At 39.5% G+C, this 27,263-nt stretch overlaps 1 protein-coding gene across 1 annotated transcript in view; it reads left to right on the forward strand.

The window, feature by feature from the left end:
* Positions 1-27,263, forward strand: part of LOC126266846 (germinal-center associated nuclear protein) — a 296,356-nt gene that overhangs the window by 86,026 nt on the left and 183,067 nt on the right. The window contains exons 9-11 of the mRNA XM_049971439.1: positions 7,435-7,638; positions 12,096-12,323; positions 20,752-20,810. Of these exons, the coding sequence (XP_049827396.1) occupies positions 7,435-7,638; positions 12,096-12,323; positions 20,752-20,810 (491 nt within the window). The remainder of the gene's footprint in view (positions 1-7,434; positions 7,639-12,095; positions 12,324-20,751; positions 20,811-27,263) is intronic.

Genomic DNA, 27,263 nt, shown 5'->3' on the forward strand with positions numbered 1-27,263 from the left:
CGACCCCGCTGCAAAACCTGCCCCATGCATCCTCCCACAACCACCTACTCCAGCCCCGCTACTGGTAAAACATACACAATTCAAGGCAGGGCCACGTGTGAAACTACACATGTCATTTATCAGCTGACATTCCTGCACTGCACAACCTTTTACATTGGTATGACAACAACTAAACTGGCTGAGCGCATGAATGGACACAGACGAACTGTCCGCCTAGGAGATGTCCAATACCCAGTAGCGGAGCATGCCATCCAGCATAATTCTAGGGACCTAGGAACCTGCTACACCGTATGTGCCATTTGGCTTCTCCCACCCAACACCAGTCCCTCTGAACTGCGGAGGTGGGAACTTGCACTCCAACACATCCTTTCTTCTCACCATCCCCCTGGACTGAACCTACGTTAAACCACCTCACTCCCATTTACTCTTCAGTCTTCTCCTCTTTCCCTTTCCTCTTTAGCCATTCATGCATCTTTTCATCCTACATCTTTATACTATATACCTCTTTACTTCTGTATGCATCCTCTTTGGTTTGAAGCTGACACAGTACCTACAGTATAATATCTTTGGCTTCCCTCTGACAACCATGCCTCCATCCTTGCTACCCTCCCTGTTTTCCTTTCCCTGTTGCTTCATAACCTGGGTTGTGAGTAACTAAATCCACTTTCCCTTCTTCCCTTTCTTTCCCCTCTCTCCTCCCGGATGAAGGAACATTTATTCCGAAATCTAGGAACGTAAATTTTCAGTTGTTTTTTTGTGTATCTATCAGCTGTACTGAGCTGAGGTAAGTACTGGCCAGCCCCACTATCTCTTTGTTAATATTATGTAAACAAACTTTAATTGTGTAAAAAGTAACATACAAAAACTGTAATATATTTTAGTATGCACAGTCGACACACACAATGAGTATATGTTATAGGAAGAACTAATCAATGTTCTGGTTTATAAATAAAATTTGTTCAGTTTTACTCGAAGTGAGTCTGTTCAATCTGTCGTTGCATATTTGTCCTGCTTTTGAGAAGATACACTCACAGGGAAGTGATGTAGCCGGGATGTTAACACTTGCAGGACTAGTTCATACAGTGTTCGGGACAGCAACCTTCTAGTGCCCCACTAGTTTAATGGATCGCTGTTTCTACACTAACATGCCTTAGACAAATATTTTCCTAGTTTGACACTTGCTGCACATCCCGGGTCATGACTTCCTTGGAGCTGATTTATTGTTCCATCGAAGTCCTCCCAAATTGAAGAGCTCTCGTCTGTTACGTTGGTAACTGGTTCAGATCGTTGTTGTGTTTCTTCTTGTTGAGCTAGCAGTGATTTCATTTTTGCTCTGACACTCGTGTAGCAGTCACAGAATGTTGACTCATCAGCAAATCCTTCTTTTTTGAACCTTCCTTCCAAAAACGCCTAAAATTGCATAATCCGTACTGCAATAAGGAAAAAATATATATATATAAATTTGACTGTAAGACCAAAGTGCTGCATATAGCCTTATGCAGAATAAAACAAGAAAAATATTGGTGTATCACATTTTGCGATACTTTTATCAGTTCGCTCGTAATTAAAGCGTAAATTCGAGTGTCCATAATAAAAAATTCTATACTAAGAGGAGTCGTCAGGAACCTAATCTGATCAGTTTAAACAAATAAAAATAAAATAAAAACAAATGATGTATTCATAACATTATTATGTAATACACATACCGGTATTACTACGAAGAACAATATCCAGTAGAGACGAACTCCAATGCAGAGGCGCTGAGTCAAGCAGGTCGAGCCGCGAGCTATATTACTGCGTGAGCTAAGACCGCAGAGGCCAGAGTGACACCTGAGTTGCTTTGCTCATCGTTCTGGCTAGAGTCGAGAACGGTGGGGTGAGCGTTGAGCGGACGAGTTCCGAGGGTGTGGGGAGCGGTGAACGGCCGCCAGTCACCCGCTCAGAGACAAATCGTCGGTTCACTTGCGAGCAGGTTGTTGCAAGTAGTTCTTATGTTCTCCGCTAGGAGGCTCTGTGTCCTGTTGGTCGCATCAACCGCCCAGAGGGCAGGATGTGCGACTGAAACGACTGCCGACGGTGTGTGATGCTAAGTTAAAGTGCGCTAGACACTGCATGCGGCAGAGGAACCACGGAGACGGCACGGCATATGTGAAACACAAAATCCAATGGGGTACTGCACAATGCAGGCAGCCAAGGCAGAAGCAGGGCAGAGGTCGGCGCTGGCTGTGTTGTGTGACGTGCAGTGTGCTCTGACCAGCAGAGGCCTTGCTGATCTGCTCCGACTCTCTCTCTCTCTCTCTCTCTCTCTCTCTCTCTCTCTCTCTCTCTCTCTCTCTCTCTCTCTGCTGTGGGAAACGTTTGGAGCTGCCGTTCTTTTTTCCTGAATCATTGATTGTTCACTCCTTTGAAAGATTCAACTCTATGAATCAGGTCAGGTGCGGATGATCCCCCATCTCTACTGTTTACGCGCTGTGCGGGAGCGGCCGTAACAGCCGGATTGTAGTGCTTGCACATCATCCACCCTGGACGCAGTGGACGTAGCCGCGCCTCCCTTAACTGCCGCGACTTCACACCATGCTTCCAACTGTTGACCTGCAGCTTGAGAGACTTCATATGATTGAGCAATGGACAGGACTTCCTCAAGGGAAGGGTCTTCCAACTGCAGCAGGGCCCGTTGTCGGACCTTCCTATCAGGGCCCGAACGAACAGTGACGTCTCGCACCATAACGTGGGCATAAGACCCTCACGACTGCTCCGTGACAAAGTGACACTTTCGACTAAGACTGTGCAGGGTAGTGGCCCATGCCCGGTAAGACTCGCGGGGCTGTTTCTTGCATTGATAGAACTCGACCCTAGCCACCACAACATGCATGCGGTGGCGATAATATGAAGACAGCAATGAACACAATGCGTCATAAGACAAGGACGAGGGTTCCTGCAATGACGCTAGCTGCCGCAAAACTTGATACAGTGAGGGAGATATCCAAGACAAGAAAAGATCACGACATACCTCCGCATTGGCAACATGAAATGCCTGGAAATGCTGCCGAAGGCAATGTTCATATGCGTCCCAATCCTCCGCTGTCTTGTCATACGGGGGAAAGGGAGGAGGGAACGGCGCTGGAGCAGACTGCATGGAGAGCAACACCGGAAGCTCTTGTTTCATGGTTTCCATGAGCTCCGTCTGCTGCTCAACCAAAACCTGCACTAAATCTTCCATGCCATGGATAAGCTGCGAAAGCATGACCCTACTCGTCACCAATTGTGTATTAACACGATTCACGTTGTCCGTCGCACTTCATGTAGGGTAGACCGAGAACTGTCTGCTAGGCATGACCGATGTAAAACTGACTGGGCATGGTCCGTGCTGGCAGAGTTGTTGTTGTTCCGCCAGCAGACGGTGGGGCCGAATTCACGTGTACCCTCTGGTGGATGGGACTTTACTTGCGGCAACTACTGTCCGTGACTCGCCATGCCAATGTGCGCTTCCCGCGATCTTTCTGGTGGCTACTGCAAGTTTCATATTTGTATCTTACTTCTAGTCTGAGTTATCAATTTATGTAATCAGGGAAAGACTTTTAAAGACTTATTGGACACCCCATATTTTTTATCTAAAAAAAAAGTTGAATTCACAAGAATGATAAATAGTGCTTTATTCAAAATGTGCTCCATGGTTTGTTATATTTTTTCCCTTCCTTTGGGCAATTTGTGAATACCATGCCAATAACAATTTTACCCTTTTGCTGCAACCATTCACTGAGCTGTTTTTTTTTCACATCGTCCTATGAAACAAAGTGGTGCTCAGCAAGTGCATAACCATTGATGCAAACAAGTGGTAATCACAAGGAGCCAAGTCTGATGAGTAAGCTGTATGAGGTAGAACTTCCTAGCTGAGTGCTTCCAACATGTCATGAAAGAGCATTGTCATGAAGACAAATGACGCTTGATTGAGGTTCTTCAGATGTGTAAAACATAAGTGTCAACAATGCAGGAAGAGAGTGAAAGTTTGAACGGCCAAGTAGCTGAACTGTAGAAAGACAATGCAATGTCGCAAAGGCAAATAGGCACTCTACGAACCATTAATTAGTCGAGTTGCTAGAGGCAAAAGCTTTGATTAATGTATCTATCCCTTACATAGATCATGTTGGAGCTAATCTAGTAAATCCTTTTTTGGCATAAATCGGTTGAGACAGACAATGGTGCATTGAAATGGTTGCTAGGGCTAAAGGATCTCTTGAGTAGGTTGATGTGATGGACTCCAAAATTTGTTGAATTAGGAAGTGGTACATAGACCAGGCAGAAACACAATGACTTGAGTAGGAAGGTTGGAGTATTGGGAGTGCTGGGTAAGAGCATTGTGAAGTAGCAAGAAGCCCAGATTGCTGACTCTCACTGCCAATTATTTAGCACATACCTCCAGCTTACAACACTGCGGGACCTGTTGTGTCGAATGCCAAAATGTGGACCATGCATGGTGGTGTCTGCAGGTTTCAAGGAAGACATGTTAAAGCAAGCATACAATCATGTTTTAGCAGTTCATGATGATTGGAGAACAACTGAACCACAAGTTGCAGACAATTTTCGGCGGAAAACAAGGAAACAGGACAGAAAAATATATCAAAAATTGTACGCTGTACCCACAACACGCTGACCGTAGCATCCAAACCACTTGAAATGGTGGAAATGGATGTTCTTGCTTCATTCAACTGGCCACCAGTGAGTAACTGTTACATACTGACCACAGTAGATCATTTTTAGACCTTTTCGCAGTGGTGGCAAGCCCAGAACAACATATGAGTACAGTGGCCCTGGTCTCAGTAAACAAACTTTGGTGAACCCAACATGGTAATCCAGATTAGGGCACTAATTTTATTTCTGAGCTGATGAAACAGTTATGCCATTTTCTGTGCATTCTGAAGCCTAGGACTAGATCTTTCCATCCTCAGTCCACTGGAAGAATGGAATGCGTTTATTGTATGATTGCAAAAGGTTGAGTTATTGTGTGATTAGCCATTATAGTGATTGATATGTATACCTTTTTTATGTAATGTTAACATATGACACTGAAGTATATAGCAGTATTGGGCTCTCACCATATCAGGTGGTACATGGTAGAAAGATGTCTGCATCTTTTGTGGTAATTAAGCCTAAACTTGGGAAAAATGGGGACTCGGTAAAGAAATTTGTAAAAATATTAGAGGTTGTGTGCAGAAGGTGAAAACAGCAATGTGAAAGCTCTTGAACGACAGGAACAGACAGGACATTGTGTTAGCAAGTTACCGCGATATAGAGTCAGGCAGTGGGTTTTGTTAATGAATCCCTAAACACATAAGGGTAAAACAAAGAAGTTTGTGACCCGATACCAAGGGCCATATCAGGTAGTGGGGGTGATGTCACCTGTCAGTGTAAATAAGGTAGGTGAAAGAAAATGCAGACTTATAAAAAAATGAGATTAATGAGAGAAACCAAATGGGAGGTATGATACTCCAAGAATGTGACAGAGCTCTGACAGATTTAAATCGCAACATGTCACGTAGAGCAGGTGACAACTCTCAGTTATGGAGATCATTGGGAGAGCCAACTATGACAAAATTACTCTACCTGATGTGCAAGATATATAAGGCAGTTCACCTGCCCTCAGGCTTAAAGAAGAATTCCAATTCCATAGAAGGTAGATGCTGACAAGTCTTAATATTACCAAGCCATCAGTATAATAAGTCATGATGTAAAATACTGACACAAATTATTTACTGAAGAATGGAAAAACTTGTATAGCCAACCTCAGGGAAGATTAGTTTTAGGTTGGGAGAAGTATAAGAACACACAAGGCCATAGTGATCCTTCAATTTTCTTGGAAGATAGACTGAGGAAAGACGAACCTATGTTTGTAGCCTTTGTAGCTTTTGAGAGTGTTGGTTGGAATACACCCTCTGAAATTTGGAGGTAGGAGAAATAAAATAAGGGGAGCTAAAAGTCATCCATGTCTTGTACAGAAATCAGACTGCAAAGTCAAAAGACATGAAAGGAAGCCATAGTTTAATAGGGAGTGAGACAGGTTTGTTATGTATCCTCAGTGTTATTCAGTCTGCATATTGAACTGGCAGTGAAGAAAACCCACGAAAAATTTGGAAAGGGAATTGAAGTTTAGGGGAAAAATAAGAACTTTGTGGTTTGCCAGTGACATTGCAATTCTGCCAAAGACGACAAAATGTTTGGAGTAGCAGTTGAACAGGATGGTTAGTGACTTGAAAAGAAATTATAAGATGAACATAAATAAAAGTAAAACAAGGCTAACTGAATCTAGTCAAATTAAATCAGGTGATGCTGATAGAATTAGGTTAGGGAAAAAGACACTAAAAGGAGTTGCCGAGTTTTGCTGTTGGGCAGGGAAATTGCTCACATTGTCTGAAGTAGAGAGGATATAAAATGCACACTGGCAACAGCAAAAAATATGTTTCTGAATAAGATATATTTGACAGCTTGTTTAAAAAAGGGATCAGTTGATAGAACACATCCTGAGGCATCTAGGAATCATCAGTTTGGTGTGGAAGGATGTAAGGTTGGTAAAAATTGTACAGGGAGACCAAGGTTTGAATAGTAAGAAGATGCAAATGGATGTACTTGCTGTAGTTATGCAGAAATGAAGAGGCTCACAGAAGATAGACTGGAATGGAGAGGTGCATCAGGCTGAAGACCAAAAACAACAGAAATAATCAGTTTTTTCCTTTTTATTTTTTCTGGAAGTTTCAGCTTTCTTTCTAAATTAAGACAGAAGAAGTTAGCCGATACAAGCACAAACGTAACTGACTGAATGATAACAAACTGCACCCATGGTTGTCATTGCTGTTAAAGCAGCCTTTTATTTTGCAGTCACCTTTACTGTGTAGTTTTGGATGTGTCCTCATTTCTGTGTATCAAATGTCCCATCAAGTGCAGTTACTTTGACTTTGTTCATCAAGTCACAGTGGTAGAAAAAAAGGAAAAAGAAAGATGGTTGCCTGGACTTTACGATGGCAGATGTGGCAACAAGTTCTCACTAAACTGCTGTGGATCAGCATAGCACTTAGATTGTAAGAGCTCTTTTATCCTTCATTCATTAGTTTTTTCAGTTGTCTATTACAAATTTTAACGCTTTTATGAAATGAATCACAGAAGAAAAAATAAGCTGAAGGTAAATTTAGCAAACTATAGCTCAAGTTTTGTGTTACAGATACATGTGGGTTAATAACCGTTTTTATCAAATCACTCCCATGGGTTGTGACCAGTTTGCGTCCAACCAGGAAACTTTATTTTATTTACTTATTTAGATTATACCATAACATTTTTTATTGGCATGCTTTATATCCATAAATTGGATTTTCTTTAACTGTGATGCAGGATCATAAACAATTAAAAAATATGCACCAGCACTAAGCTATTTATACATATCTTTAGTTTTCAGTGTCTGCACTCACCAAGATTCTTGCATTTGATGATGATGAAGAGACTGTTGATTTTTGTGGATCCTATGGGCTAAAAGTGGAGGGACAAGATATAATTTTAACTGGGAAAAACAGTATTAACAGAACACAGCCTCCTCCTCAATTGAGACGGTCTGTTTCACTTGTTGCCACCAAGAAAGACTGTTCTGTAGCAGAGGTAGGTTATATTTTTGATGTCAAACAAATGTAAAAGAACACAGTGCTGTATTTCTTGTTTTGACTTTATCTTGTTATACTTGGAACTGATGTAACTAGTTTTAGAATTTTTTGTCATACCATGTTATCTTATTTAATGCTTTCCACAATCTTGAGTTCTGTATATTGACAGCACCTACACACTTTTCTCCAGTGTTGTTGTTTGTTTTTAATTTTATGACCCTGAATGTGAGTACTTTTTCTATTTTGTCTGAATAGTTTGTTCTTCATTGATTTATATGCTGTTATTCTTTGCAGTAGGTAGTCCTTCCTTCTAGTTTACCGAGTTGTCTAAAACTACATTTTTGCCTGCCTTCTATTTACAGTTTGTTTTTCTTGCTGGGAAACTATCTTAATGTGCAGTCAGGCTGAAATACTGGTACTGTGTAGCCATGCATGTGCTTGTAAATAAAACAGAAAGAAACTTCCACATGGGAAAAATATATTAAAAACAAAGATTCCAAGACTTACCAAGCGGGAAAGCGCCAGCAGACAGGCACATGAACAAAACACACAAACACACACACAGAATTACGAGCTTTCGCAACTGGCAGTTGCTTCGTCCTGACGAAGCAACTGCCAGTTGCGAAAGCTCGTAATTCTGTGTGTGTGTTCACGCATGTGCTTGTGTTTTTATAATTCATGTTCCTTTAAATTTATAGTTCTTATATCGCATTACATTGTTCTCACGTTTAATACCAGTGGACTAAATGTCATCATTGCTGCTTTCGGTATTTTGTTATATTTTTAATGTAATGTGATTAATATTGCAACTATTTTGTGTGTGTCCATCCTGATTTCTCAGTTACAGTAGTCTTTCCATGTATTAGATTAATTCCTCCTTATCTTACTTTTCTCTTAACAATGCAGTGTCGCTTGTTAGTTGTTCCTTCATTTCTTGCAAGTAATATGAATTTATCCTTAAAATCCTTCATTATTTCTTCTTCACAATTTCTGATGTTCAATACCGGTTTTCCACCATCTTGCCCAGATCCTTTGTATCACTATATGCTTTTTTATTACAAACAGTCTTGCTGGAGGAACACCGCAACTGAGCATTATAGTAGAGGTTGAAAATACTGGTTCAGCTAGTATAGAACGTGGTTTATCATGAGCGAGTGCAGGACATGCAGCTCTGCAGTCGCTGTTGGTACACACGTCCTGTACTTACCTATCACAGTACTTGGGGTCACAGCACAAAATTATCACACCTGATGGTGGGCATGTAAGAGCCCAAAACTGGCCATGGTTTAATCATTGAAGAATAAAAAGAACCTTGCAACTAAAGTGGTAATTTCCACCAGCACTATACTTTGTTATTATTTCTGTTCTTTTCTTTTATTTACATTAAAGAATTTTTAGTATTTGTTTGCATACATTCAATGATTTGTCTGATTTAATCAAATACAGAGATAATTGAACTTTTATATTTGATTAATTGCAAATATGGCTCCCATTCAAACCTTACTGAACAGAGAAATATTCAGAGATTTTATTCATCTACAGAGCTCTATTCACTGTCCGTTGGAAACTCACATTTTAAGTAATGTAGTTTGCTAAATGTGATTGAATTGTAGAGATGCAACATGCATTCTGCTATCTGTTGAACAAATGGTAACATTCTTATAAGTAAATTTGAGTGACTTCAAAAGTACTAGGGGTACAGTTGCATATTCAAATGTAAACTTCAGGTGGATAGCAGTACGGAGTGTATCCAAAACGGCTTTGACCAGAGTGCTAGAAAATAAATAACAAAGGCAAGTGATTAACTTGACATTCCTCAAGCAACGCTGTGGTGTGTTCTGGATCATCGTCTCCAAACTAAACTGTATAAAGCCCAGTTTGTTTGTGCCTGTGCATGTTCACCAGATAGATAATCCCCACATTGTATTAGAATTTGAGACCTTGGGAATCCTGTGGTGGCCACAGATTACCAAGGAGGGTAGCCAAAGAGGTAATTTTATGATACCTTTCCTGTGTGTAGGTATTAAGCCCTTCTTGTGTACCAAGACGTATGGTTCATATTAAATAGGAATAAATTAACATGTTCCTTCCCCCCCACCCCCCTCCCTCTCTCTCTCTCTCTCTCTCTCTCTCTCTTTCTGTCTTCCTCTTTCTCAAGATAAATATCCATATTATAAATCATTGTAATTTTAAATTAATTTCCGCGTGGCATAAAATAATTATTACTCATAACTATTATTAATTATTACTCATAGCTATTATTAATTATTATGAACTATATTATGAAAAGGATAGTTGCTACTGATCATATAGCACAGATGCTGAATTTCAGAAAAGCAAACAAAAAGACTGTCAGAAAGTTATCTATCGGTGGGGAGGGGGAGGGATAGCAGGGGATGGGGCATGGTAAAGTGCTGCTGGGAGCATGCAGGGACAAGGTGGAGAGTAGGGCAACTGATGCAGTTGGGAGGTTAGACAGAGGGGGGGGGGGGGGGGGGGGAGAGGAGGGGTAGTGGAAAAGGAGAGAAGCAAAAAGATTGTGTAGTGCTGGAATGAGAAAAGGGAAGGGGCTAGATGGTTAAGGATAATGACTAATGAAGGTTGAGGCCAGGAGGGTTACAGACACTTGGGATATATTGCAGAGAAAGTTCCCACCTGTGCAATTCAGGAAAGCTGGTGTTGGTGGAAAGCATCCAGGTGGCACAGGCTGTGAAGCAATCATTGAAATGAAGAACGTCGTGCTGGGCGGCGTGCTCAGCAATAGGGTGGTCCAGTTGTTTCTCAGCCACAATTTGTCAGTGGCCATTCACGTGGACAGACAACATGTTAGTAGTCATGCCAACGTAGAATGCAGCACAGTGGTTGCAGCTTAGCTTGTAGATCACATTACTAGTTTCACAGATAGCTCTGCCTTCGATGGGATAGGTATTCTTTGTAACCAGGCTAGAGTAGGTGGTGGTGGCAATATATATGGGACAGGTCTTGCATCTAGGTCTATTACAGATCTGTTACCCATCTAACCCCTTTCCAGTTTCTATACCAGCACTGCGCAGCCCTCTATTTCACCAATACACCCAGTCTTTTAACTTCTCTCCCTTTTCGCATCACCCCCCCCCCCCCCCCCCCCCCCCCCCCACCTTTTGTCTAACTTCCTGACTGCATCAGCTGCCCTACTGTCCACTTCATCCCTGCATGCTCCCAATAGCTCTTTACCGTCCCTGCTGTCCCTCATCCTCCCGGTCTCAGCCTTCCCTTTATCCCCTCCCAGTTACCTCTCCCATAATGCACTGTGATGCTTGCAGTCTGGTTCCTGCTGGGAGAGACTGTGGTCATGTGTGGGAGTTGCATTTGTGCTCGTGTGCACTTGTGTTGTGTTGTCTATTTCCAACAAAAGGCCTTGTTGGCTGAAAGCTAACTTTCCGACAGTGTTTTTGTTGTGTCTTTCTGGAACTCAGCATCTCCACTATATGATGAGTAGCAACTATACTTTTCATAATATTGTTACATTCTATCCCATATTTACCATTGTTTAATTATTTTGACCTGAATTTTAGTACCACTTTTTATTCTAACTATAGTTACTATGCAGAAACTAATGCAATAAATAATATATATATACATTTAATATGCTTTACTATTACTATGCAGAAGAATGAAGAGTATGCTACCAGTAACCTTGATGGATTATTGTATTAAGTTTTGTTGTGAATGGTAAAGAACTATTTGGATGGGCAGGGAAGGACTTAGGAGTGCGCATCCAGGAGGATATTTTCGAAAAAGAACAGGAAGATTTGCTAAATAGAGAACATGTAATTCATACTACAGAATACAGAGGGTGCATGTAGATAAGGCAGTCAAACTGCCAATGGCTTTAGATGGGACACTCTAACGAAGTCATGGAGGAGCAAGTAAAGCATGCAAGTTGCAGGATTGGAGGCTGAGGCAGAAAGAGAGTCAGTAGTCTGGAAACCACACTCTGCTTGTAGCCTCCAGAGACTCACGTGACATCCTCTTACATTCTCTGTTGGTTGGCTTACTGTAGGCGATGTGTGCTGGTATGCCTCACCAGCGATGTCCGACTGTGGGAACTATGCTTTAGCCATCAGCATAGGCTGATTCCAAAGCTTAAGTCTGGGGAACAGTCCCTTGAACAAAGGAAAAGAAAGTTTTGCAATATAGTGTTACTAATGAACAACTCCAAATGGTGGCTACCTGCACAGAACAATATCATATTAGGTATGAACAACATTAAAGGAAAGGAAATAATGTGATAGGTGTGAAAATGTGAACAGACACAATTTTTAGAACATTGTAGTTGTTTGAAATGAAAATGTTTACTTGTACATGAAATCAAAATTACAACATGGTGCTATTTTACATTTATCCCATTATTGTTAATGAATATTTAGTCTTTCTTTTAAGCTATATGTCTGATCCCAAAAAGTCTTTTATTAGGTAATTTGTGGAGGCCCTGCACCTAGTAACGACTATTACAAAAGCCACACACCTCACAACAGTTTTGACAGTAATGGTATTTTGATGCAAGACGCTTATGATGCAACGGATCAAGCATTGCATTTGCGTGAAGACATTCTGAAAGAAATTAGTCGCCAGGGTGATACAGAAAGTGAAACAGATGAGATTGTGCCTGAAGTTCCAATACAGTCAGCTGAAAAACATGAGGTAAGAAATTATGCTAGCTAAATTTGGAAAAAAAAAAAAATAATAAAGTACACTTAACACAGTGGAAGAGGCCAGAGCTTATTAACTGATGAACTCTCTCTCTCTCTCTCTCTCTCTCTCTCTCTCTCTCTCTCTCTCTCTCTCTCTCTCTCTCTCTCTCTCTCTCTGACAAATATACACAGAGTTCTGGTCATGATTATGAAATAAAATATTCCTGTAACAATGGCAAAAGCAGGTAGAAAAATTAATTTTAGTGTATGCGCGCACATGCGTGCGCACACACTAAAATTAATTTTTCTACCTGCTTTTGCCATTGTTACAGGAATATTTTATTTCATAATCGTGACCAGAACTCTGTGTATATTTGTCACAATTTATATAACAATTTGGGAAATATGCATTCATTTGTTCACTTCACATATTTCCAAAACCCATTTATATTATAGTTTGGGAGAAAGGCATGTTAATGATGATTCCGCTGTTCATTTCAAATATTTCCAGAACCATACAAGGTATTATAACTTATTGCAATTATATTATTTGCAGAAATGTTGATATCTACCTTTAATTTTCAAAGGGAACTATACTAATTTCTGCAGCTAGTATTGTAGATCTCAGCGATATAAATTAAACCACATTTCACTATCCAAACTCCAACAAGTAATTCCAGCGGCATTACAATATTTAGAACTTAGGGATTACTTGTTTTCAATATCAAACCAAATGCCGATCTTCGTTATTTCTTAAAAATATACATCACATTGGATAAGAGGGAAACAATGTGTTGCACAACCATTATACCAGTGTGAAAGGGGTACAGAGAAATTGTAAATTAGTTTCTGTGTATGTGGTTTGCATGTATTGATAGATGTGTACTCAGGGGGCTGGGACAGTGTACCTAATGAACCAAGAGAAAAATATTGTACTTCTTTATGAAGGATGCAAAAGAAACTTGAAGAAGACGGTAAAGTTGTGTGTATTGAGGTACTACATTTTTGCACTAATGCGGGCTATATCTGAACTTTTGACGTGAGATTATAGCAAAAAGTAAACCTCAGATATTGGCCCCAATCTTAAGTTTACCTCCAATTACAAAGTAGTACCACAATGGAAGGGAACACACAATGCTAGCATTGAGATGTAGATTTCATGTTTGAGTGGGGGGAGGGGTGGTGGTGGGGGGAAGGTGCCTATCGCGGCTCAGCATCTCCGCTGTGCGGTGAGTAGCAACTTTCCTTTTCTAATATTGTTACATTCCATCCTTTATTTTCCTTTGTTTTGAAAAAAAAAGTTTGTTGGTGGTATGCAAGTGAAGAGAATAGCTTGAAAAATTGGTGTTCATTTTGAGAGCAAAAGTACTAATATCCAAATGTGGAGAAAGACTCCTTACACACTGGCGATTTGGTTGTGTTCTATGCCTGCGGGGCTGAGCTGTGTTCTTCATTTATCACCAAATTCCCATAAGGCCTCGCACACTGGTGATTTGACCGTGTGGCCCGCTGTGGAACCGATGGTCCGTGCGACTTGTTCTGATGACGATTCATCTGCATGTGTCCCTTCCACATATGATCATCTTGAAATGCAGCTACAGTTGCCATAATGCGTCATCAGGCTGAGGTGCATATGTTATTTGTTGTGCTCTGTGATTGTTAAATCACATATATTTCCTGTGTAGTTTAAAATAATGTAACAACAAAAACAATTAGTTTCTGATAAAATAATGGAATTGGGTAGATAAAAAATTTATACACCAAGTAGGTGCTGAATACGTACATAAAAGAAGATTATAAAAAGGCAAGTTTTCGGAGCTGGTGGTTTCTTCTTCAGGCAGAAGGGTTGAAGAGAAAGGAAGAGGGGTGAAGGAGATGACTGGAGAGGTCTAGGAAAAGAGGTAGATTTTTGAAAAGTCACCCAAAACCACAGGTCAGGGGAGACTCACTGCATGGAATGAGAAGGAAAGACTGATTGTTGGGGACTACATTAGACAAGATTTGAAAACCTGAGAGACAGGGTAATATGCAAGACAGAGATTACTGCTTAGATATCATCCAGGAGTTAGAGTTAAAAGCTATGTGCATTGTACGTAACAGAGGTGGGAGGGGGACAGTGAAAATTAGATGAGTAAGACAAAGAAAGATGTCGAAAACTAAACGGAGTTAAGAAGAGAGTAGTTACTGTGAAACTGCTGAGATGGACAAAATTAACGTGAGAATGGTGGTGTATTGCTGTAAAGAGTCTGCATCCGAACAGATATGTTTGCCTTTAATGCCAAGGCTGTATTGGAGGAAAAATTTGACATGGCAAGAATGGCAACTGTCAAAATGTAAGTACTGTTGTTTGTTGGTAGGACGTGTGTAGCTGGCCTTCTGTGAGAACAAGATCAGTATTAAGGAAAGTGGCATGGGATTCAGAATAGGACCATGTGAAATTTAACTGGGAAGAAGGCATTTAGAGATACCAGGAATTTTAACAGGTCAGCATAACCATGAGTTCATATAATAAAGATGTCATCAATGTATCTAAAACAGAGCAGGGGCTGAAGAGTTATGGATCCCAGGAAAGCCCCTTCCAAGCGACCCATGGAAAGGTTGGCATAGGAAGGAGCCATCGTACCCTTGATCTGTTTGTATGGGTGCCTCTCAAAGGGGAAGTAGTTGTTGGTAAGTAAAAAGTTGATTAAAGTGAGTAGGAAGGATGTCGTAAGTTTGGAATCAGGTGGGCTCCGCTGACAAAATGTTCAGCAGCAGACTGACCATGTATGTGCGGGATGTTGGTATATAGGGAGGCGGCATCAGTGGTGACGAGCAAGGTGTGTGGTGGGAGTAGGGTGGGCATGGATTTCAGACGATCTAGGAAATGGTTGGTATCTTTGATCTATGAGGTAGCATTGGAAAAACTGCAAATGCCCTTTGAGTAAGTCAGTCCAGTAATATTTGCGTTTTGCATGCAAACAGCTTCTATCCATTTTGTATCATTTTTTACCAGTAGATTAACCAGTGGGATTGTAGAAAATATGTGTAATTCTGTCTTTCAGTTCTGTTGTAATGTAGGACAATAGGTACTTTTCCAAAGTATTCTCTTTACTAATGTAGGAACCATATTGTGGACATCTGAGTGTAAGAAATGTGCATTATTGTGCTGCATATCCAACTTTGGTGGCAATGGAGAGTTGGTGTTTGTTGTGGGATTGTTGAAGACTGTGTAATTGCACCTTACCTCGTTGCATAAATCTTAACACAAACATGCAGTTTGTTACCAAGGTGCAACTCGCTCTCTTAGAGGAATTGACTCAATATTAGCTTGTTGCTAGGAAGGCACTTGACCAGCTCTTTCTTGGTCACTAGGAGGACATGAAGGCATTATTGCCTACATGTTCATCTGATATGACAGTGGTAGTCTTTTTCCTCTAGAATAAGCTAACACATGAAGTCTGTGCACAAGTTTGAACAACCCAAGATGGCTTAAAAAATCATATTGTTGGTCACTGTGCTGTGATATGTAAGGATCTGTGTAGTCTATATGAAAATCATTACAGCAATGACTCTATAACTGTTTATAAGTGCTCAGTATGTGATAAAGTGACTCTGACTATAAGATCAGTAATTGCATGAAATTTTAGGATAAAGGGAGAAACAACACTGTTAAATGGCAATTTCATAAACTGTGCATCCAGGCCGGCTGTTGTGGTCGAGCGGTTCTAGGCACTTCAATCTGGAACCGCTTGACCGCTACGGTCGAAGGTTCGAATTCTGCCTCAGGCATGGGTGTGTGTGATGTCCTTAGGTTTAAGTAGTTCTAAGTTCTAGGGATCCGATGACCTCAGATGTTAAGTCCCATAGTGCTCAGAGCCATTTGAACCATTTTTGTGCATCCAGTCATAGGATGAGACAATCAATGTTTGAAAGAATGTCTGTAAATAGAAGCACTGTTTCTTATATACAACAAATGTATTCTTCACTGGGAGTTTCAGAAGTGTAATCTGTGTGATGACACTTATTAAAATCTTCCAGGCTATTACGTTGTGCTCAGTTGAATTTCATGTAGAATACGAACTGTGAAATTCATCTGATCATAGAATAACAGCCCAGAAAATTTTAATAATTGTCATTTTTCCGGCCTTGAAAGTTTACAGTTAGCAATCTGTGTGATGTCCAAAAACTATATTATTCTAAGGATTGTATTGGTTATTCATTGTTGAATAAATATTATTACTGTTGTTGTTATCATTACTACTACTATTACTACTACTACTACTACTACTACTATTATTATTATTATTATTATTATTATTTCTTTTTTATCTCAGTCGTTATGTCTGATCAAAAGTAGAAAGTGAGGTGGACCTTGATCAAGCGTGACTTCCTTTTAACTGTACGGTATATGTTATATTGCATTTAGGAACTTTCGGGTAATTGAACATGTATCAGTAATTACGGATTTCTGTAGTTGTATATATAAGTTTGGATGTAGCTGTATTGCATTGATGTACTGGTGGATATTGTGTGGTATGACCCCTGCAGTTGACAGTATAATTGGTATAATGTCAACTTTATCCTGATGCCACTTCCTCAGCCAGTTGGATGTATTTTTCAATTTTTTCTCCTGTTTTCTTATGTTTATTTGTTTTATTGGGTATGGATATTTCGATTAGTTGTGTTAATTTCTTCTTTTTATTGGTGAGTATGATGTCAGGTTTGTTATGTGGTGTTGTTTTATCTGTTATAATGGTTCTGTTCCAGTATAATTTGTATTCATCATTCTCCAGTACATTTTGTGGTGCATACTTGTATGTGGGAACGTGTTGTTTTATAAGTTTATGTTGTAAGGCAAGCTGTTGATGTATTATTTTTGCTACATTGTCATGTCTTCTGGGGTATTCTGTATTTGCTAGTATTGTACACCCGCTTGTGATGTGATCTACTGTTTCTGTTTGTTGTTTGCAAAGTCTGCATTTATCTGTTGTGGTATTGGGATCTTTAATAATATGCTTGCTGTAATATCTGGTGTTTATTGTTTGATCCTGTATTGCAATCATGAATCCTTCCATCTCACTGTATATATTGCCTTTTCTTAACCATGTGTTGAATGCGTCTTGATCGATGTGTGGCTGTGTTAGATGATACGGGTGCTTGCCATGTAGTGTTTTCTTTTTCCAATTTACTTTCTTCATATCTGTCTATGTTATGTGATCTAAAGGGTTGTAGAAGTGGTTATGAAATTGCAGTGGTGTAGCCGATGTATTTATATGAGTGATTGCTTTGTGTATTTTGCTAGTTTCTGCTCGTTCTAGAAAGAATATTCTTAAATTGTCTACCTGTCCATAATGTAGATAAAATAGAAAGAAACTTCCACATGGGAAAAATATATTTAAAAAAAGATTCCAAGACTTACCAAGCGGGAAAGCGCCGGTAGACAGGCACAATAAATAAAACACACAATCAATCACACAAAATATCTAGCTTTCGCAACCGACGGTTGCTTCTTCAGGAAAGAGGGAAGGAGAGGGAAAGACGAAAGGATGTGAGTTTTACGGGAGAGGGTAAGCAGTCATTCCAATCCTGGGAGTGGAAAGACTTACCTTAGGGGGAAAAAAAGGACAGGTGTACACTCACGCGCACACACACACATATCTATCCGCACATACACAGACACACGCAGACATTTGTAAAGGCAAAGAGTTCGGGCAGAGATGTCAGTTGAGGCGGAAATACAGAGGCAAAGAAGTTGTTGAAAGACAGGTGAGGTACGAGCGGCGGCAACTTGAAATTAGCAGAGGTTGAGGCCTGGCGGATATCGAGAAGAGAGGATATACTGAAGGGCAAGTTCCCATCTCTGGAGTTCAGATAGTTTGGTGTTGGTGGGAAGTAACCAGATAACCCGGACGGTGTAACACTGTGCCAAGATGTGCTGGCCGTGCACCAAGGCATGTTTAGCCACAGGGTGATCCTCATTACCAACAAACCCTGTCTCCCTGTTTCCATTCATGCACATGGACAGTTTATTGCTGGTCATTCCTTTCCAGCAGAGACTACGAGTGTAGGACAGTAAATCTTTGACAAGGGCAGTTTGGTTGAATCTGGGAGTGGGGCTGAAGGTGAGGCCTTTGGATAGGACATAGGTTTCGGATTGGGAGAGAGGTTTGGAGGAAAGATTAACTACTGAATTGGGGTGTTGTGGTTCCAGATTGTGTTTACTAGAATTTTGAGGTGTTGGGGGGAGTGGGAATGACCAGCAACAAACTGTCCATTCGCATGAATGGTCACAGGCAGACAGTGTTTGTTGGTAATGAGGATCACCCTGTGGCTAAACATGCCTTGGTGCACGGCCAGCACATCGTGGCACAGAGTTACACCTTTCGGTTTATCTGGATACTTCCCACCAACACCAACCTATCCGAACTCCAGAGACGGGAACTTGCCCTTCAGTATATTCCTCTCTTCTCGATATCCGCCAGGCCTCAATCTCTGCTAATTTCAAGTTGCCGCCGGTCATACCTCACTTGTCTTTCAACAACTTCTTTGCCTCTGTACTTCCGCCACGACTGACATCTCTGCCCCAACTCTTTGCCTTTACAAATGTCTGCGTGTGTCTGTGTATGTGCGGATAGATGTGTGTGTGTGTGTGTGTGTGCGTGCGTGTGTACACCTGTCCTTTTTTCCCCCTAAGGTAAGTCTTTCCGCTCCCGGGATTGGAATGACTCCTTACCCTCTCCCTTAAAACCCACATCATTTTGTCTTTTCCTCTCCTTCCCTCTTTCCTGAAGAAGCAACTGTCGGTTGCGAAAGCTAGATACTTTGTGTGATTGTTTGTGTGTTTTATTTATTGTGCCTGTCTACCAGTGCTTTCCTGCTTGGTAAGTCTTGGAATCTTTTTTTTTTTAAATATATTTGTCCATAATGTAGGTTTTTTATGTTGATAAATCCCCTTCCTCCTTCCTTTCTGCTTAATGTGAATCTTTCTGTTTTTGAAGGTATGTGATGTATTCTATATTTGTGGCATTGTGCTCGTGTAAGTGTATTGAGTGCTTCTAGGTCTGTGTTACTCCATTTCACTACTTCAAATGAGTAGTTCAGCTTTGGTATAGCATAGGTATTTATAACTTTTGTCTTGTTTTTTGCTGTCAATTCTGTTTTCAGTATTTTTGTTAGTCTTTGTCTATATTTTTCTTTTAGTTCTTCTTTAATATTTGTATTATCTATTCCTATTTTTTGTCTGTATCCTAGATATTTATAGGCATCTGTTTTGTCCATCGCTGTGGTTATCCAATATGTAATCTTCTTGTTTAGTGTGTTTTCCCTTGACTATGCTATTTTTCTTACATTTGTCTGTTCCAAAAGCCATATTTATATCATTGCTGAATACTTCTGTTATCTTTAGTAATTGGTTGAGTTGTTGATTTGTTGCTGCCAGTAGTTTTAGATCATCCATGTAGAGCAAATGTGTGATTTTGTGTGGGTATGTTCCAGTAATATTGTATCCATAAATTGTATTATTTAGCATGTGGGATAGTGGGTCCAGAGCAAGGCAGAACCAGAAAGGACTTAATGAGTCTCCTTGGTACACTCCATGCTTAATCTGTATTGGCTGTGATGTGATGTTATTTGAATTTGTTTGGATATTAAGTGTGGTTTTCCAATTTTTCATTACTATGTTTAGGAACTGTATCAATTTAGGATCTACTTTGTATATTTCCAATATTTGTTGTAACCATGAGTGGGGTACACTATCAAAAGCTTTTTGGTAATCAATGAATGCGTAGTGTAGCGACCTTTGTTTAGTTTTAGCTTGATATGTTACCTCTGCATCTATTATCAGTTGCTCTTTACATCCTCGTGCTCCTTTGCAACAGCCTTTTTGTTCTTGATTTATAATTTTGTTCTGTGTTGTATGTGTCATTAATTTCTGTGTAATGACTGAAGTTAATATTTTGTATATTGTTGGTAGGCATGTTATGGGGCAGTATTTAGCTGGGTTTGCTGTGTCTGCTTGATCTTTAGGTTTCAGATAAGTTATTCCATGTGTAAGTGTATCAGGGAATGTGTATGGGTCTGCAATGTAACTGTTAAATAAATTAGTTTGATGTGAATGTGTTGAGGTGAACTTCCTTAGCCAGAAATGTGCTATTTTATCTTTTCCAGGGGCTTTCCGATTGTGAGTAGAATTAATTACTTTGGTGACTTCATGTTGTAAAATGTTGTTATTATTATTATTATTATTATTATTATTATTATTATTATTATTGGGATGTTGTATATATTGAGTACCTTATTAAAAATTTACTGAGGAATGAAATGAAATGGGCATTTAATTTTATAATTTTAAATCTGTACCTACATGTTTCACATTATAAGTCAGTTTGAAGGCAGCCAGATAATAATATAAATGTTTGTTTTAAAATGATGTTTGTATAATTAATTTTCATTTGCAGATTGCATACCATCAGAAAACAGAATTATTCAAGAAAGTGCTTGATAAACCAATAATCAGGTAGGTGTCTATACATAGTTATAGATCAGTAAAACTGGAAAAATGACCAGTTTACTATATTGACATACAATTTTTGTTTAGCATTTACAACTTACATCTTCAACTATTTTTCTGCTATATTTCAATTGCTATCATTCTCCTACAGTTTTTACCCTTTACAACTCCATATACCAACATGGAAGTTATTCCCTGATGTCTTAAAATGTCGTATCATTGTGTCCTATCTTCTTGTCAGTATTTTCTACATTTTCAATTCTTTGCTGATTTGCGGAGAACCTCCTCGTTTCTTACCTTGTAAGCCCATCTGATTTTCAACATCCTTCTGTAACACCACATTTCAAATGCATCAGTTCTTTTCTTTTCCAATTCTCCCATAATCAATAGTTTCTACCATGCAATGCTGTGCTCCAAACATATATTCTCAGAAATTTCTCTTCAAATTAAGACTTGTGTTTGATACTTGTACACTTATTTTGGCCAGGAATGCCCACTTTGCCTGTGCTAGTCTGCTTTTCGTGTCATCCTTGGTTTGGTTGATATACATTATTTTGCGTGTGTGGTAGCAGGATTCCACAGGGCTGTTGAGAGAGCAGGCATCAGGGTCGACAGGGCTGGAGAGGACAGGACAGCCACGACAGGGCAGAGGATGAGAGAACATTCAAGGGCTGTGTTGACACCAGAGGGACTTCTGTCAGAGAACTGTGTGAACAATAAACGGAGTGCTGGATAGCACAACAACATTGCAAACAAGCTTGATGGAAGGTGGCTGAGCTTGGCAAACATAAAACTCTTGGGTGGACAGTCCAAACGCTGCTGTTAATCACACCCACTCGAACACTGTGGGAAAGTCTGTAGAACTTGAGTGAGCAGAGAGATGTTCTGCAGCAGGTCTGGAATTGCCTGACCCTAAAATGAAAGGTCCAGAGACAATTATGAGTTCAGCAACCAGACAGACATTGTAATTGTAAAACTTTCAGTCACACAAAAGATTATACTGCAGTGAAATGGGACTTAAACATACGCAGAAATTTGATAAATACGCCAAGGAACCACTGAAAACCGTGCAGACTGTCAACATCAAGGAAGAGAATACACTCAGGAACAACGCAAAAATGAGGGAAGTCACATCTGGAAATACTAAAACACATGTGAAGAAGCAGCCTCATTGTCCTTGTCCTGTCTGGGTGTCACCACCCTCGGTAATAGCATCTGTTGTAGTTCCATGGTCAGAGCAAAATGCGATGGCATGGCAGTGTTTGGCTCTACATTAAGGAAGACAGCAGGCAGGTGATGGGTGAAATCAAAAGTTGGCACTGCAGTGAGTCAACTTGAATAGGTATTGTACTGACAATCCACAGGAACTGTGTGTGTCACACATAGGATAGTTAGCTTCGTCACTTCTGGCCACTGGCGGATGAGGGAAGAGTGCTGTGACACAAAACCATTATTCTCGTGGCCACTGTTATATCCTTAGCTGAATGGTGTGACTGGTATGATTGAATTCATACATTGCTATAACAACTCTTTGTTTACTAACTTTGAAATAAGCTCAATATATCTTCAGAGGATTAACGGCTACAGTTGAGTACTACTGAAAGACCAACGTGACGATGTGCACGCTATAATGAAGTCCATAGTCGTCAAAAGTGGTGATTCGACGGGAGTGAATGATCAGCAGCTCTTTACCACGAGGATGTAGGCATGTGGGCCATTGAGAGGCAGGTTCAGGCACAAGAGCAGCTAATGGACGTCCACCGGCTGATGATTCCATTAAAGGTGTGTGATGGCACTGTCTGATGGGTAGCAGCAACGGCAAGTTTTGTTGTTCAAAGTGTGAACTAAAGGGCAGTTAGCAGTCACCCTGGAGCCTGTGTGCATTCAGCCAGTGCATAGCTGTGGAACAGGCTACAGTCTGGGGGCCAGACTTCCTGCAAATGAGCCATTTTCCAACCCCTGCCACCTGCGCCCAATGTAGGTGTTCTATGTTTGTTCAGTTGACACATTCCACATCACAACATTTATTGGGAGTATGATCTATGAAACATGCAACTAACTAACTAACTAACTAACTAACTAACTATTGGTTAATGTGACTACTTGTCGAAAGCAGGAAATACAGGTTGTAATCCTGACCTGACAATTGTCATGTGTTGTTTTAGATGATTATATGGTAGTCAATGTTGAGAATGAATGGGAAAGAAAGTGCGTCCTTCGCAATGGCCACGTGGAATATTGTCAAAATGACATCTGCTCCAAAACCTGTTGGTCAAATGCTAATCTGTGGGAAACCTGAATCACTTCTTTTGACACAGATAGAAAACTATAGAAGTCAAGCACTGCTGAACTGCTAAGATAATGAAGATATTTGTCCTGTAGATAAGCAGTGATGCTTGAGTGTTATCATCATGTAGGAAGAAATCACCATATACAACACTAACAGAAGGAAATGAATAAATATGTATTTACGATATCATGTCTATAGGCCTGCTCTTTCACAGTCCCACAGAGAAAAATGTGGAGCTCTGATCATCTATGTTACGAATGTTTGATGGATGAGAATGGACCCTTGCTTTTCAAAAATCAAAATCTGCTTTCTCTTTCCAGTTTAAATCCAAGCTCACCTTCAATGTGTGTGCAGTTGGGCCAACATATTGACATGCTTGTTGCAGATGTTCTCCCCAGTGATGTCCAGTGAATGGTAGGCATGAGCAATTGTTCTACATATAAGGCATCCTCATGAGATCTTCCTTGCACAAAATTCTTGTTATAATTATATGGTCGTAGCTTTGAGATAAAACATCACTGAAATGTGTTGGGTCCTATTCCTTTCGAGTACATGACAGCAAATATTGTTTGTATCATAGATCCTGGCAAGCCTCAACTAAGCTCTCTAAATGCCAAACCAATGGGTAGAAATTATTGTCACATCCTATGAAAAACAGGAAGAGGAATATTTTAATTACCTTTTCACTGCTGCTGGAATTTTGGTGTGTCACCAGTCTGATAATGGCAATATGTCTTACTTCTTCTAGTAATGTTACATCATTCCTTTTTAACCAGTTGGTTACCCTAGCCATCATAACTCTCGCATAACACCATACATCTACTCTCTAACATGACTTTATCAGTGATGTTTATTTTGTAGATGAGAATAACTGTTACTCATCTTTTGTAACTGAATTGCATTTTTGTTTTTATCAAAGATGTATCACGTAATTGTTGTAGACTGGTCAGTAGTTTGCCAAGGGAATTATTATTATTATTATTATTATTTTATTTATTTGTCAAGTTCTGTAGGGCCAAATTGAAGAGCAAATCTCCAAGGTCATGGAATTTGTCAGTACATGAAATTACAACATTAAAGTAATAACAAATAAAAATAAAATGTTTATGAACTTGAAAAAAGTCAAGCCATAAGTTTAAGTAAACGCAATCAACAATTGAATTCTAGTGGTAGCTTATTGAAAATGGATGCAGCAGTATACCGCACACCTTTCTGCACAAGAGTTAAGGAAGTCTGATCCAAATGCAGGTTTGATTTCTGCTGAGTATTAATGGAGTGAAAGCTGCTTATTCTTGGAAATAAGCTAATATTGTTAACAAGAAATGATAGTAAAGGATTAGATTAGATTAGATTAGATTAATACTTGTTCCATAGATCATGAATACGACACTTCGTAATGATGTGTAACGTGTCAGGTTAATGAAAGATGTCTGTACAAGATATTACATTACACAAAATATTGCATGACACTAATGCTTAAGTTAGTTTTTTTCCCTCCCTTAATTTATATCTAAAAATTCAGCCAATGAGTAGAAGGAGTTGTCATCTAGAAATTCTTTTAATTTATTTTTAAATGTTGGTTGACTGTCTGTCAGGCTTTTGATGCTGTTTGGTAGGTGACCAAAGACTTTTGTGGCAGCATAATTTACCCCCTTCTGTGCCAAAGTCAGATTTAATCCTGCATAGTGAAGATCATCCTTTCTCCTGGTGTTATAGCTATGCACACTGCTATTACTTTTGAACTGGGCTGGATTATTAACAACAAATTTCATAAGTGAATATATATACTGTGAGGTTACTGTGAGGATCCCTAGATCCTTAAATAGATGTCTGCAAGATGACCGTGGGTGGGCTCCAGCAATTATTCTGATTACATGTTTTTGAGCAATGAATACTTTTCTACTCAACGATGAATTACCCCAGAATATGATACCTTACGAAAGCAGTGAATGAAAGTAGGCATAGTAAGACATCACCAAAATTTGCAATAACCCTAATAGCATACGTAGCCGAACTCAGACGTTTCAGCAGACCATCAATGTGTTGCTTCCAGTTTAACCTCTCATCAATGGACACACCTAAAAATTTTGAAAATTCTACCTTAGCTACAGACTTCTGTTCAAAATCTATATTTATTACTGGAGTTGTGCCGTTAACTGTACGGAACCGTATATACTGTGTTTTATCAAAATTTAAAGAGAGTCCGTTTGCTGAGAACCACTTAATAATTTTGTGAACAACATCATTTAGAATTACATCACTTAGTTCTTGGTTTTTGGATGTTATTACTGTACTTGTATCATCAGCAAAAAGAACTAACTTTGCATCTTCATCAATATGGAATGGTAAGTCATTGATGTATATCAAGAACAGTAAAGGACCTAAGACCGAACCCTGTGGGACCCCGTGCTTAATAGCCCCCCAGTTTGAGGAATCGGCTGTTGTATTAACATTACATGAACCACTTATTTCAACTTTATGCATTCTTCCAGTTAAGTATGAATTAAACCATTTGTGCACTTCCCCCCTCAGACCATAATGATTTAGCTTATCTAAAAGAATTCCATGATTTACACAGTCAAAGGCCTTTGAGAGATCACAAAAAATACCAATGGGTGATGTCTGGTTATTCAGAGCATTTAATATTTGATCAGTGAAAGCGTATATAGCATTTTCTGTTGAAAAGCCTTTCTGAAAACCAAACTGACATTTTGTTAGTACTTTATTTTTACATATATGGGAGGCTACTCTTGAATACATTACTTTCTCAAAATTTTTTGATAGTGCTGTCAGAAGAGAGATTGGGCGATAGTTGTTGACATCCGACGTATCCCCCTTTTTATGCAATGGCTTTACAATGGCATATTTCAGTCTATCGGGGAAAACACCCTGCTCCAAAGAGGTATTACATACGTGACTGAGAATCCTACTTATCTGTGGGAACAAGCTTTAAGTATCTTGCTGGAAATGCCATCAATTCCGTAAGAGCTTTTACTTCTCAGTGAGTTTATTATTTTACTGATTTCAGAGGGAGAGGTTCGTGGAAATACAGTTGTTTCAAACTGCACAGGTATGGCCTCTTCTATTAGAAGCCTTGCCTCTTCTAGTGAAGATCTAGATCCTACTTTCTCCACAACATTTAAAAAATGATTATTGAAAATATTTCCAATTTCAGATTGTTTGTTAGTACACTTGTCATTCAGTTTTATGGCACTAAAGTCTTCCTGTGCTCTTGGTTGCCCTGTTTCTCTTTCAATAATATTCCAAATTGCTTTAATTTTATTATCAGAGTTACTGATCTCAGACATGATACACATGCTTCTGGACTTTTTAATAACTTTTCTTAGTACCGCACAATAGTTTTTATAATATTGAACAATTTCGGGGTTAGTACTCCCTCTTGCTGTTAGATACAGTTCTCTTTTACGGTTGCAAGATATTCTTATTCCTTTAGTTAGCCAAGGTTTTTTATATGTTTTCTTGGAATTATGTTTCACTGTTTTCTTGGGAAAACAATTTTCAAATACCCTTAAAAATGTATTGTGAAATAAGTTATATTTCAAGTTTGCATCGGGTTCCATATACACTTCATCCCAGTCTAGCTCCTTTAGTCTTTCCCTAAAGTTTGCAGTATTTATATTGTTAATTGAACGCACTGCTTTGAAATTCTGATTTGATATACTGCATGGAGCTATGCCATGTACTGTAACCAGCTGTGCACCATGGTCTGAAAGACCATTCTCAACAGGATAAGCATTTATGTCCTTAAACTTATCTTGGTCTATAAAAAAGTTATCTATCAATGTACTGCTGTTCTTTGTTATCCGAGTAGGAAAATCAATGACGGAGCTCAAATTGAAAGAACTGAGTAATATTACAAGGTCATTCTTCCTATCACCCTCTTTCAGGGAATCAACATTGAAATCCCCACAAATGATAATTTGCTTCCCCCTGTCTGACAGATAGCACAACAAAGCATCCAAGTTTTCTAGAAATAGCTGGAAATTCCCTGAGGGGGACCTATACACTGTTACAATTATGAAAGCGCTATCACTTAGTTTTAGTTCAGTGGCACATGCTTCCATATGTTGCTCTACACAAAATTTTTTAGTTTCTAAATGTTTTGTGCTGTGGAAGCTTTTGACGTATATGACAACTCCTCCTCTCAT

The sequence above is a fragment of the Schistocerca gregaria genome, chromosome 1 (genome assembly GCF_023897955.1).
Source record: "Schistocerca gregaria isolate iqSchGreg1 chromosome 1, iqSchGreg1.2, whole genome shotgun sequence".
Lineage (NCBI taxonomy): Eukaryota > Metazoa > Arthropoda > Insecta > Orthoptera > Acrididae > Schistocerca > Schistocerca gregaria.